General features: G+C 37.7%; 1 protein-coding gene across 1 annotated transcript; it reads right to left on the bottom strand.

The window, feature by feature from the left end:
• Positions 1–2,432: 2,432 nt before the first annotated feature.
• On the bottom strand, positions 2,433–10,484 carry LOC108672775 (S-methyl-5'-thioadenosine phosphorylase-like). Its single transcript, XM_018160506.2, has 8 exons — positions 10,112–10,484; positions 8,706–8,854; positions 7,123–7,290; positions 6,219–6,370; positions 5,800–5,903; positions 5,049–5,167; positions 3,974–4,064; positions 2,433–3,339 (listed from the first exon to the last, which is right to left on the bottom strand). Exons 1-8 carry the CDS (start codon positions 10,124–10,126, stop codon positions 3,301–3,303), a joined length of 837 nt encoding a protein of 278 aa, XP_018015995.1. The 5' UTR covers positions 10,127–10,484; the 3' UTR covers positions 2,433–3,300.
• Between the last annotated feature and the right edge of the window lie 2,806 nt (positions 10,485–13,290).

The raw sequence follows: 13,290 nt of genomic DNA on the forward strand, positions 1-13,290 counted from the left end.
TCTGTCTCTCGCACCCAGCGCCCGGGTTTGAGTCCCACTGAGGACAAGTTCTACCGGGATGCTCAGCTCAGCCATTCATCCAACTCTGGTTGATAACTGACTGCCTGGCTTGTCCAGGGTGTTGTGTAATGCAATCAAATGGTTCCAGCGGATCAGCGAGCCAGTGATTGTCGTAGAACTACCAGTGGTACCGAGTGCCTGGAAAAACTGACCTATCACCCCCCCCCTTTCTAGTTGCCACTACCAGGATGGGCAATTACAACAACAATTGAGCAGTTTTGAGGCAAAGTAAAAGATTAATGGAGGTATATAAAGAAGAAAGTTTATTTTCCTTGAAGTTAGCATAACATAACATTAGCTGCATCAGGAGCAATCTGTTCAAGCATGTTCTCACACAGATTTTGGCGACTGGCAAAGTCTGCTTTGTTAAATTGTTGGGTGGCTTGGGTGCTTGGGCCATCATCATTTTGTAGGGATGGATCATGGAAATGCAAATCCCTATTCAGAATCCTCCTAAAACTGCATGAGATTTCCAAAGCAATGGTAGCTATGCTTCATGCAGAACGTATTGGCAAGTGGATGGCTGCTGCTCTCACCCTCTCAACATTTTCTGGCGTTTTGAACTTCTGAGTTCTGATGGACCTGCATTGGCCATGTGTATCTCTTCTTAGTGTGCTAGTGCTACGGGCCTATGGGCTATGGCTACCAGTTGCCTCCAAGTCTCCAACTGCCTATTAATCCAGGACCGTATTGTGTTTGCCTAAGGAAGAGTATCATTGCGCGGAATATTGAACCACCACCAAAAAGCTCTTTGTGTTGCAGTCACAGATTGATTGATCTCTAAATATGCATGCACAGCAAAGCCACAATGTTCTCATGAGTCATGACCACACCATGTGCATGTTGGCTACTGAAATGGGATTACTAAAAACTACTCACTCCCATCCTCGTCCTTCCCAGCAAGCACAGGCCACAGAGCACTGACTGCTCCAAAGTCTAAACTGCTCAATCAGTTCTGTCCCATCCAGCCACCCTCACCCTGTAACTGTATAATTGAATGAATGATGATACCATTATTATTTATTACCAGTATTGCAGTAACCAGCAAGCAGTTTGAAAGCATTAATTGGGTAATGGGTTTGATAACAGCCAAACAAATAAACAATCTACTATCTGGCCCCTGGCAAGAAAATTGTGGTACTATATTTTTTGTTCATGTAATAGATTGTTTTAATTAAAGAGTAAAGACAAACAGAAAAGTTTTTTCTGTACCACTCCACAGCCACATTGTCGCTGGTCACAGAGACACAGACATCTTGCAGAAGAAAAATAATCATAACATAAGATAGTGATGTCCGTGCTAAAGAGTAGGCATGATGTGGCCTGTAGCCAAATCTTGAACTTTTTGTAACTTGTTCATAGAAGATCTAAATCTTGTCATTTGACAGGATATTTTCAAGACTGACGATAGTTTGAAATAGCTACTAGACTTCCACCAGGTTCAAAAGGCCTATGGTGCTAGGCATTTAAAATCTGAACATAAATTTTTTCCATAGCTTTATCTAGTTAGTTATGGAACGCGTTCATACTCGGAGCGCCAACGACGTCACCGGGGAGTGGGGACTGGTCACTGGGGAGGCTGTTCCACATGGTGATTCGAAGTGAGAAGAAATGTTGTTGGGTGGACAAGTTGCAGCGCAGTTTTTTAGCTTATAGTTATAGCCGGACATAAAGCAGCAAAAGCATTAAAACGTTGGTAGCAGCGTTGAAAGTGACAAATTATAGATAGGGTTTGGTAAACTGAAACAAATGGCATGAAAATGAGCGTGTTCTTTGAAATTTTTTCGATATAATCAGATTGAGATGGTGACCCAGCGCCAGCGGAAATTCTACAGCCGTACAGCGTGCAGCGAACATTCAAAGCTAACTACCAATTCCTACAAGTTACAATACCACCCTCCTCTGAAGTTGACGCTTCTGCCAGTCTACCCCCAGAAAGACTATACTTTATCTTTTTGCATAAATAATGCTCCTACCAAAAAACACGAGACGCGCTCAAGGTCCGAAGCGCATTTCGATTTGCCGCTTCCAGAAAACAACTGAAGCCCGGAGCCGGATCAATACGGCTGCGCAAGATTTTATAGAAAAAAATGATATAATATAATAATAATAGCGGTTTCAGCGTTTAATAGGCCATAGGCCTGTCGCCGATTCTTAACATCGCAGAACATCCATAGCTTGTTGCGGTCTCGAACTCACAACTCTCTGATTCAATTTCTGCTGTGCTTAACCGCCCGGCCTCCTTGCCAATTCTGACCAGAAACTGGGGCACTGAGCCGGGATCGAACTCGCGCCTCTCTGCGCTAATCTTGGTACTCTGAACTGTAACCACTGGGCCACCCTGCATAACAATGATACAAATAATACAACACTTGCCTTACACTCTTTATTCCGATCAAAACTTTATCGATAAAATATTTCCTTCACGAATTTCTATAGAAAAATATTTCTCTCAACAACAATAGTTTTAAAGGCAATGCTTAAGCGCTGAGGACATAGTACAACTTTTCTTTTAAAGTAATCTGCTTACACGGTTATTATTGCGCCGCTGTGACCTACTAAGGATGAACTGAAATATGGTTGTTTTCTTCTATTTCAAGCTTTGATCCAAAAAACTACATGCTCTCAAATGAAAATAAAAGAAACAAAATCACTAGCTTGATACTAATTTGCAATAACGGCCATATTATCGTACAATATTATCTCAGTCCACGCAGGAAAAATCTTACAAGTTCTAACAAATACAATCAAAAACAGGAATAAACGCAGCATATTGGTCACAATTCTGTACCAGGAAGCCTTTTATAGAAAGAAAAATCAGTCCTACTACAAAAATAGCTAGTAAAGAATGCGCAATCCAAGTTATACACTCATAGCTGACTAACTTGAGATTCTAAACAACGTAAAAAGTTTGAGCTACTAAAAAGTAGAAAACAAATTCCTTTAACGAAAAATAATAGAATATAATAACATGGAATGAAATAACGGCTCTATATTTCAGATGCACAAGGAATCCAAACAATGCATCGGCACGTGCTCTGAGCCGTAAAGAGTACGTTCAACATCGGCACGTACTGAGCGCGTTCAAAGATCAAACAGAAGAAATAAACAACAAAAGTCATCAAGTTAGCATTGATTGACTTCTAATTGCTAACAAAAATAAATGCAAACGTTCAAGGTCCAAAAAACTTCAGAACGAAAAATTGGCAAACATGGCAAGATGGCAAGTGTGGAAGGTCGTTAACATTTAGGCAGCATCAAGTTCATGGTCACGCTTTTCTGCAAGAAAAATATAGAACAATCATTAATATTTTCAACAATACATACTTCTACCTCCTTCTGTTAACTTCTTACTAAGGCCTACGATAACATTTGAAGTACCGGTATGATTTCCGTACAGTAGGAATACTACAAAATTTAAATAACAACAACGTAAAGTAATAACATCGTAAACGGTTAATAAATGGAGCAATTTTGGATTTACATATCCAAAACTAAACCAGTTATCATCACATGACTAAATATTGATTAAGTGATAACGCAAAACAAACACACATAAATTAAAAATGCGAATAAAGAACGCTAATATATAGAACTAAGAACGCTATATATTCTCAACGCTAACGTTGAGAATATATAGTGATTACAATTTTTAAAACGTGCAACCAATTAGAAACACGAATCATACAACAGTATCATCCAGTAATTCATCAATAAAAAATCATCTTTAAATACTGCTACTCAATTGGTAATCGATATAGTACATACACCATTACAATCAGTAGACCATTAACTGAAGGTTTTTGTAGTTACAATGTTCATAACTAAGCAATTAGTAAGCGAGGAAAATAATAAACTCGTTTTTACATGGAGACAGCAAAGTTTGGTCAATTATTCAAGCTTCAAAACTCACCTTCAAGGAAGGAATGATCTCAGTCCAGTCATGCTGAGCTATGAGCTCAACAGCTGACTTAATCACTGCCACCGCTTTCTCTGCATTAGATCTGTCAGAGATTAACAATGAATAAGTTTGGAGGTCGCTGTGTCGCATCCCCCTAGCGCACATACCGAGGGTTGCGTCTGTCTTTTTTTCGAGGGTTGCGTCTTTTTTGAGAGCTTAAAAGCGGGTCCATATAATCCAGATCCAGGTATTAATTGGATCAACTCTTTTACGCAAAATCAGTGTTCTTGGGCGGGGAACCGCCAATCAAAACTAGTATCAGTGTCTTGCTCAAGACCACCCAGGTTTGAAGCCTTATGAATGTCATGTTACTGTAAAAACTACAAACATTTTTCAACATCAACTAACCAAGGCTCGGTTTGCTTTACCCCGTTGAGGCAATAAAATAACTTTTTTGAGTTCCTTTAGCCATAAAGACGAAGACAGTCAAAGAGAACTGGCTACAGTGCCAGTTTACATGTTTCGCTTCAATATCTATAACCTGCCAAGGAATAACCAACCACATACCGGTATCCCCAACCAGAATAATTTTCCACAAGCCCTTCCTCACGGCAAAGACAAGGTTACAAGGGAAGAGGATATGCATAATTTACGAAGCAGAAGATTGAGTTACGCTACAGAACCATACGGTACCAAGAAAATTTTGAGGATGATTCATCACTTGGAAAATAGTTTTATTTTACTCGTAGCTAACACTGCTGTTCATGATTCATAAGCAACCTTGCAATTTATAAAATAAGAAATAAATTTTGACATATCACAAGGAACAGAAAAAAACTCAAAACATAATGTTCCACAATCCCAGTATTGTCAATAACAAAAACGAAAACATGTCACAACTACCACAATCATCAGGATCACAACTGAAAATGTGGCTCAATCACCGTTGTATCTTTGGTGAAGAAAATGAAAAAAAATAATAAAACAAAACAATCAACAGACACAATCAAAAAACGAGTCCACCCTCAAAGCAAATCTCATGTTGCCGAGTGAACATTGCAGTTAAATTTCATCAACATTTACTCACTTCATGGTCGCCATGACCACCTCGACGTTCACGGGTTCTGTGGATGATCGCCAGCAGTCATAGTCAGTGGCCATGGCCAGCGAGGCGTAACACAGGCCCAGCTCCCGGGCCAGCACCACCTGCACATTATTTTACATTATTGGTACACCGAGGCAGAAGTTCTTCAGTTATGAAGTTTTTATAGAAGACCAGTGAATCTGAGATTTTATTTCAAGATATATTTCAATGAGGGTAAACACTTTCAGTTCTGGGGCCGTACTATGAAGGTACACGTAGCGGCCGACTTCTCATCTGCGATTGGCAGCTTTAGTTTGACAAGTCGTCAGTGACCGGCTGGCGAAAACTTACTCATTTTCGATAAACTGCAACTGGTCCGTTTCTAGTTAATAACACCGAATTGGAATATATTCTAAACAAAAGTTCAGTGACATACCACAGAGTAAATACTATAACCAGAATACACCAGCGGCTAGAAAATGTATAAACAAAGGTAATTTTCTATTAGAATATTTTCAGAATTCCGCATGTTGGGCTATGGAGAAAATTATCTGAAATATATTTACCTAGCGTTGTATTGGACAAAGGAATAATTCTATGAGTATAAAAAAATCAGCACTGGAAATTCAGGCTTAGAAACTTTTCAGTACCAAACATTTTCAACCAAGTTAAAGAGAAGATTCCATCACAGCATATCGTATTTCATTCCATGGTAGTAACCTCAGCCACTGTGATCATCCACTAAGATAATAACCTCAGGCACGGTGGTCATATTTATCACATCTCCTCCCAAGATGCGGAACATTTTGCTCTCGGCAACGCTGCTGAAACGCGGACCTTCAATTGTCACCATGACTCCTGCAACCACAGTTCAGAAATGAGCCGCAACAAAGACGGAGGACAGACACGTGAAATGCAGTTTGGAGATGTGTCACACACGATATTTAATTGCACAAATTGTCACTGAACGAATCAAGAGTACTAGAAAATGATGATTTTACAGCGACAATATTATGAAAATTTAATGTTGATCAAATCATTTTTATAAATTTTCCCATGTTTGAAACAGAATAATAAAAATCATAATTGGAAAAAATATCAATGATGCATACGTGAGAAAAAGTGTAGTCATTCAAGATTATTTATATGGACAGCATTACTGATAATGCACACCTTCCTTGTGACACTTGACTCCGGCAGCGTCGCAAGCCTGCTGTAGCAGAGCACGGGTGTGCTTGCAGAAGGGCTCGTCCATAGGCAGGTGGAGAATCCCAGGCAGACCATCACAAGAGCCGTCATGGAACGTAACTTCTCTCTTGTAAGTCCTACAGAAATAAACAATACATCAATTTGCGATCAACCTTGAATGCTCCAAGTCAAGCTCGAGGTGACGAGGTCCCTACAATTCCTGACAGACCATCACAAGATCTTTGGAAATTGAACATTTGATCTAATGAATCAGCATACAAGTATCAACAACCGATAAGCTAATTTAGAATTTTGTATGTCAGGCTAAAAAGGAGAAAGATCTTTGCAATTCTTACCTGGCAAATGCTAAAACTCAAACGGAGACTATATTCAAAAGTTTTTCAAATAAATTAAAAAATTAGTTTCAAATTGGGAAATCTTGGATGCTTTGGAAGCATGCAAAACCATTTCATTTGTAAAAAGGAAGTAATTTGAGTCAAGATCCTTAACATGACAATTAAATTCCACAGAAGACAAATTATATTCAACAACAACTTTTTTTTCACATCAAGAGGCATTACATATACTACACTAGAAATTTCTCACATCGATATATTCTTAAAACATTAGCATTGCTAGTTTTACTTCTTCATGTTGCACATCGTAGAAATTATTAATTTATTGGATATATTGGTAAAACCAATCAAAAATCGTATGAGTAGCCAGAAACATTCAATAATAACAATCTCTGCTCTTTTAAATGTATATAGATAATTGATGATAATCATACATGTCCTTTCAAAAAACATGAATCTTGTTGTGTCAGCGTGGAAATTTGGGTGCAATTTTCACAAGAGTTCAAGATATTTAAAAAATAGCATCTTTGAACCTGTCAATAAATGAGCTGATGGTGACAAAATCGCCTGGCTTGATCTCTTCTCTAAGTGAGCCACAGGCCGTAGCAGCAAGCACGTGTGTACAGCCAGCCTCCTTCAGGGCCCACAAATTGGCTCGGAAGTTGACACGAGACGGGTGGATGGTGTGGCCACGACCATGTCTGTAAAAAATGCATCATTGACTTCAATCACAAATAAGAAATACAGAAAGTTAAAAAAACATGTCTGTGTGAGAGTGTGAGTATGAAAAAATATCTCAGTACTCACTGCAGTGAGTGACAGAAAGCGCATTTTCTCGTCAACGAAAACGTAAAGACACGGACGGGCAGACAGACGGACATGGCAAGCACAATAGTGCATATTTCCATAAATGAAAAAATGCACTAAAAATGAACTGGAACACAGATACTAGCAAATGGTTATCAGAAATGAGGTGTAGTTGAAAAATATAATACAATTTCTGAGTCACAGTTCTAATAGAAATGGTGGAATATAGTGGCATGAAATAATATGAATGAACTTAGATTTGCCAACCCCAGGGTGCAAAAGTATCAATATATTCAATAGTTACCAATGATATAGTAAGTTTTCAACACAACCTGAGAATAAGAAAATTAGCAAATCCTCATATCCTCAAGAATAAACAAATCCTCATATCATCCTCAAAAAAATAAGGAAATCCTCATAAAAGTCCCTCATGTGATTCACATAGATTCGTAACTCTCACAAATGGTGACCAACAAAAAATTTTACTAATAATTCCAGGTCATGATACAGCATACATGGAAAATTTTGCTAGTCCCTTTCAGGTTTGTGGAAACTTCCCTTTTCTATTTTGAACTAAGCAGCCAGATGTTGCAGGAAAAGGGCAGGGAGTATTTCATATGAAAGACAAGGTAATGAAGTTTTGTGTCCCACCTAATCAATTGCCACTATGTACCGGACCAGTGAGCAGCGTGCGTTTGCTGTTGAGGCATACGTACTTGTCTAATGGCCATTCTATTGTTGCTATTCAACAAGCCTTCCGGACTTGGTTCCATATTTTTCCTTCAAGTTAGGTTCCTGATCAGAAATCTGGCCTAATCCCTTGATTTGGTTCCATGAGATTTTTTTAATAGGGTCATCTCAAATCAATTATTTACAATAACTGTCCAAAGACCCCACCTCATTGGTAGGGTCTTTTTGTAGGGTCTATTTACCTCATTGGTAGGGTCTTTTGGTAAGGTCTAGTTACCTCAAAGACCTATCTCATTGAACAACACACACCAAGCCATTGCCAATACACCTCTCAATATGCTTCAGCAAGTGGAACAAAACTTAAGAAACAACTAACTGAATGCATTGACAACAGGGCCATCATTAGTCAAATGTAATCTTTAAAACTAAGTGATACAAAAATTGAGGTAATGTCTTTTTCAACAAAATTTAAATTGTAATGATATATTTACTAGTTCTTTTTTATTGATCTATCAAATCAGGAAGATTCTGTGCATCACCCTGTACCAAGATTTGATGGGGCTTACTTAATTTAAGAATAATCATAAAAGACAAATATTTTATTGTAACAGAGCCATACCTGGGCAAGAGCACACATGGGACACCAGCAATGGTGCCATGCTGCAGAGTGTCTGAAGGATCTCCAAACGGAGTCACAACTTGCTCGTCAGGTTTGTCTGGGGTGAACAGATCAGGTTGGTTCAAACCAGTGCCTCCAATGATACCAATCTGAAATATATAAATAAGTTTAATTATTTAAGCAATGCCTAATTCACAAAATTCATCTGAAAAAAAACTGCTTATTGCGTGAAAATACCTGAGAAATGCTAAACCATAGATTCAAAATTTGAACTCTGACTCGTTACTGAAAACTCTTGGCTCTAAATTGACAAATGTTTAATACATTTGGAATCTTGTGGCCTAATTTTGTACTGTATCAACAATAAGATAGGAAGTAATCATCTATCAGGAAGCTTGTGGCTTCATAAATATCTGGAAAGTTCTAGTCATGGCTGGATAGGTAGATATAATTCATGCCTGCATAGATTTGTATGATGAAAATGAACAGAAATTACATCATTTGGAAATGATTGGGATAAGTGTCAAGCACAATTCAATCAACAAAAAAATTTGAACACCCTCAGGCATGACAATAACAACCATGGTCATAACATGGTCATGTTACTTTGATGGCATTAAATTAACCAGTAAACACAGCATATTGTAATGTCCATCACACAACCAATCATAGTATGGAGAGGATGACATCACAATCTATAACCAAACACAGTATGGAGTGGTTGACATCACAATCAATCACAGCCTGGAGATGAACATTCATATGCCCAAAAATGAAACTTTAGGCACTATCCTAGAATTCCAACCTGAGTAGAGTATCAAGGTGAATTAGGTCATCATCAGCATCCTGATTTAATATTTTTAAAGAAAGAATAATTTTATCTGCTACATATCACTTAAAATCTCTGTCACCTGGCATGGAATATATCAACCTTTTAAGTTGCAACTGAAGCTTTCCTGGCATTTTAGGAGTTGCAAGATTCCCCCAAAATAAATTACTTCCTTTCCAATTATTATTAAAAGTGCACAATTGGGCTGCAAGTTTCCATATGTAATGAAAAATTGTCACTTTGGAGCCACAAGATTTCATTCTTATGTAGGAAATTTCTAACCCTGTCTGTCATAATTCATTATTATGCTTGACAAAAAAAAATATATTTCAAAAGTATGATGCAAGTAATATAAAAATAAATTTAGAGCAGTGGTTCCCAAAGTGGGCGATATCGCCCTCCTAGGGGCGGTGGAAAAATTTTGGGGGCGATAAGGAAGAAGAGGGCGGTAGGGGGGCGATAGTCCGAAGTCAATGTCAGAAGTTCTAACGTTTGTTTGACGATTTGTACACAACACGTGCAGCACATGACTCCCAGCGATGGTTTTTTTCACCCAGATCTAGTTTCTCTCACTCACCTTTACAGTGCTCATTTTTCTATACTAGTGAGAAGTTGAGAACTTAAAACTATTTACACTGAAAAAATGTAAGTTTAATAAAATTTTGTAAATGCACATACATACTAGAACCAACATAAATGTATCCTCATCTCTGTATCTCAATAAAAACATTCTAAGTTATAATATCTAATAAGTCATCCATTGTAATTCCTTTTGAATGAAGTACTTATTAATTTTTAGAATGAATTTCATGGATGATAAATCTAAGATCATTGAAAAACAAGGGATTGCTATAGCATTAGTATTGGTGCAGCTGCAGGAAATGAAGCAAACAGTAGAATGATTTTTTGGTCAGTAAAACAAACCAACTGCACTTCAATAGAAACAATCTACTTTACATAAAAAAAACTGGACCAAATCTTTCCAGCATGGTCCAAATATCTTAGTAGTCACAATGCTCAGTGCCCAGGGGTCTACTTTGTGTATAAGTCCTTATAAGACTAAAAATGAACTGGAGGAAGAGTCTAAAAAAGTCTCTGCTTTGCCACTATGCATGGTTTATTACAGGGATGGAAAAGTTCTACCGTATTTATTCTGACCGTATTTATTCGCAGCTCTAATATCATATAATTTCAGTAGGTATGAAATTTTGTGGCTTTAATGACATTTATTTTTGTTTGATTGAAAAAATCGTTGTTTGCACTCCGCAAACATGTCATTTCATAAAATTTCCAACTTCTGCAATCCACACTTTTTCAACAATCCCGCCAAAATATCCTGCACAAAGAAACAACAACAAGTCAACCTAAAATGTTTCTCAATAGATTGCATAGTTGCGGTAGGTAATATCAGAGCGGTCAGCCTGAATTATCATGTGATCAGTTGCCAGTCAAGTGAAGACAAATATTAGTGTTAACTGTTTTTAGAGTAAAATTAGAGATAAGGGGTAACACTAAACACATGCATGGGATTTAGTAAAAAGTTTGTGGCTGCTGGCTCATAAATGGCTTTTAATGGCTGAGATATGGAAATCATGGCTCAAAGAAATGAAATCACGGCTCGAAGAAATGGAATCACGGCTCGAAGAAATGGAATCACGGCTGGCAAATCCAAAAAACCACAGCTCCAAAAATTCAATCGTGGCTCACCAAGCAGATATATTTCATGCCTGGTTCATTTTAGTACTATAGAACCCTACATTATACTGTACATATGGCAGTTTTGACCATATTTGACAATGTAATGCAGTAAAGGCAGTACCTATCTTCCAACTTGCCAAGTGACTAATTATGTTTCATTGAAGTTTTTTAGAGGAGAGTAAAAATGGGTGAAAATATCAGCAAACCAGAGATTTTTTACAGGTAATCTGTTTTCAATTTCCTTATGGACTTAGGATATAAAGTTATTATATAAAACAATATCTTATGTATGAAAATGCTGGTATCCATGATGTACAGAGTGCACCAGATAAACTTACTTATTTGAAAAAATTCCTGTATGGTGAGTAGGGTGGGTAGAGGGGAGAGAGAGGGTGCCACTGAAGAGAAAAGTTCCCATGTTTGTTTCTAAAATAAATTTGCTGTTGTGCAAGAATTACCTGAATGCGATTTTGTTGCCTGCCAAAATGCATGTGAAATTCTGGTTGACCACCTGCCTGAAGACATGGTCATTTTTTTTCAGTGACAAGGCTCACTTCCACATTTTGGACTGCATCAATGAGCAAAACATGCGTTATTGTGTGGTGTAAATTCATGTGAGCTTCACCAGAAGCCACTTAACTGTGAGCGAGTTACTGTCTGGTGTGCAATGTTGGTAATGTGAATAATTGGTCCTTATTTTTTAAGAAAACGAATGCGCAGTTACCATTAATGGAGCTTGTTACAGGAACATGATTGAGGAATTTTTTCTTCCAAGACTCAGAGATGAACGTTAGGAAAGTGTGGTTTCAGCAAGATGGAGCCACAGCACACACAGTACAAGACTCAATGAATTTGTTGTGACAACATTTTCCCGACTGCCTCATCTCTCTCAGAGGCAATCTCCAATGGCAGCCATGCTCTCCAGATTTGACTGCATGCAATTTATTTTTATGTGGTTATTTGAAATCTCTGGTTTTTGTCGATCAACCATGGACCATAGCACACCCAAAGAACAACATTCATGATGCCTTTGCCAACATACCAGATGAAAAGCTGCAAAGAGTTGATACAAATTTCAAAAACAGACTTCAACAGTGCATGAGCAATGGGGGTTGCAATTTAACCGATGTCATTTTCAAGACTGTATGAAAAAAATTGGGAAATTGACATTGTATTCTCAAATGAGAAAATTACAACAGTCATTGAAGTATTTTTGTTTTTATTGTCCTTTTTGCTGGTCTACACATAGGACTCAGAAATCAACTTGAGAATGAGTCTAAAAATTATATCTGTACTCATTGCAATCAGGCATGGAATATATCAATGTAGGGAACTTAGCATAATATTCAAGAGTACTTAGGGAAACAGAGGGAGAATAAGAACAATAGTAACCAATGTGTGGAACGCAGAATAAGTTAAAGTGTTGATCATCTTGTAGCAGTATACGAAATACAAATTCAGAGCAGACTTGTTGTGGGACATAAGCAAGAACTAGTTTGTGAATTCAGACAACTGCAGAGGTACTGGTACGTGTAATATTCTAGAGTTGTGGAGTTATTCTACTGTCGATATTTATCTATATGTAATTATTATCAGTTTGTTTATACTAGGCAAGATATCTAGTAGGGAAATTATCCAACTGATTGTAAATTTCATTTTGTTCATGTAGAGAGAAGTCAACCCAGATAGAAAATCACAAGGGTTGAGAGGCTGGTATTCAGAAGATTCAGTGTTGTGCTTATCCAAATTTACTACTGTGTTGTGAGGAACAACATCTACTGTGCTGTGCCCTAGCATATGAATGAAGAAACAGTTCTGTGCAGTGTGCCCTGTCCCTATGCTCATATGTTCCACACTCAGGATGATGTATGTTTTCGGTGAATTTTCCTGCGCATTTTAACTTTTTTAAGCTATTGCTGTGCACAGTTGGCGCAATGTAATGAAAATTGATTATCTTTGCGCACGTGTTCACACAATCCCAGCCATCTTTATTTTAGAAGAAATTTTCTCCAAAGTCATATGGCAACACTGAACACCGTCTGTAACGGTCTGTTTACA

Source organism: Hyalella azteca, unplaced genomic scaffold (genome assembly GCF_000764305.2).
Source record: "Hyalella azteca isolate HAZT.00-mixed unplaced genomic scaffold, Hazt_2.0.2 contig5945, whole genome shotgun sequence".
NCBI classification, from domain to species: domain Eukaryota; kingdom Metazoa; phylum Arthropoda; class Malacostraca; order Amphipoda; family Hyalellidae; genus Hyalella; species Hyalella azteca.

Excerpts from the sequence above, each read along its gene's own strand:
- LOC108672775 (XM_018160506.2), bottom strand. Across the intron at positions 6,371-7,122 it reads ATCAGCTCATTTATTGACAG|GACTTACAAGAGAGAAGTTA; the intron begins GTTCAAAGATGC and ends TTATTTCTGTAG. Across the intron at positions 4,065-5,048 it reads GTGGTCATGGCGACCATGAA|ATCTAATGCAGAGAAAGCGG; the intron begins GTGAGTAAATGT and ends AATCTCTGACAG.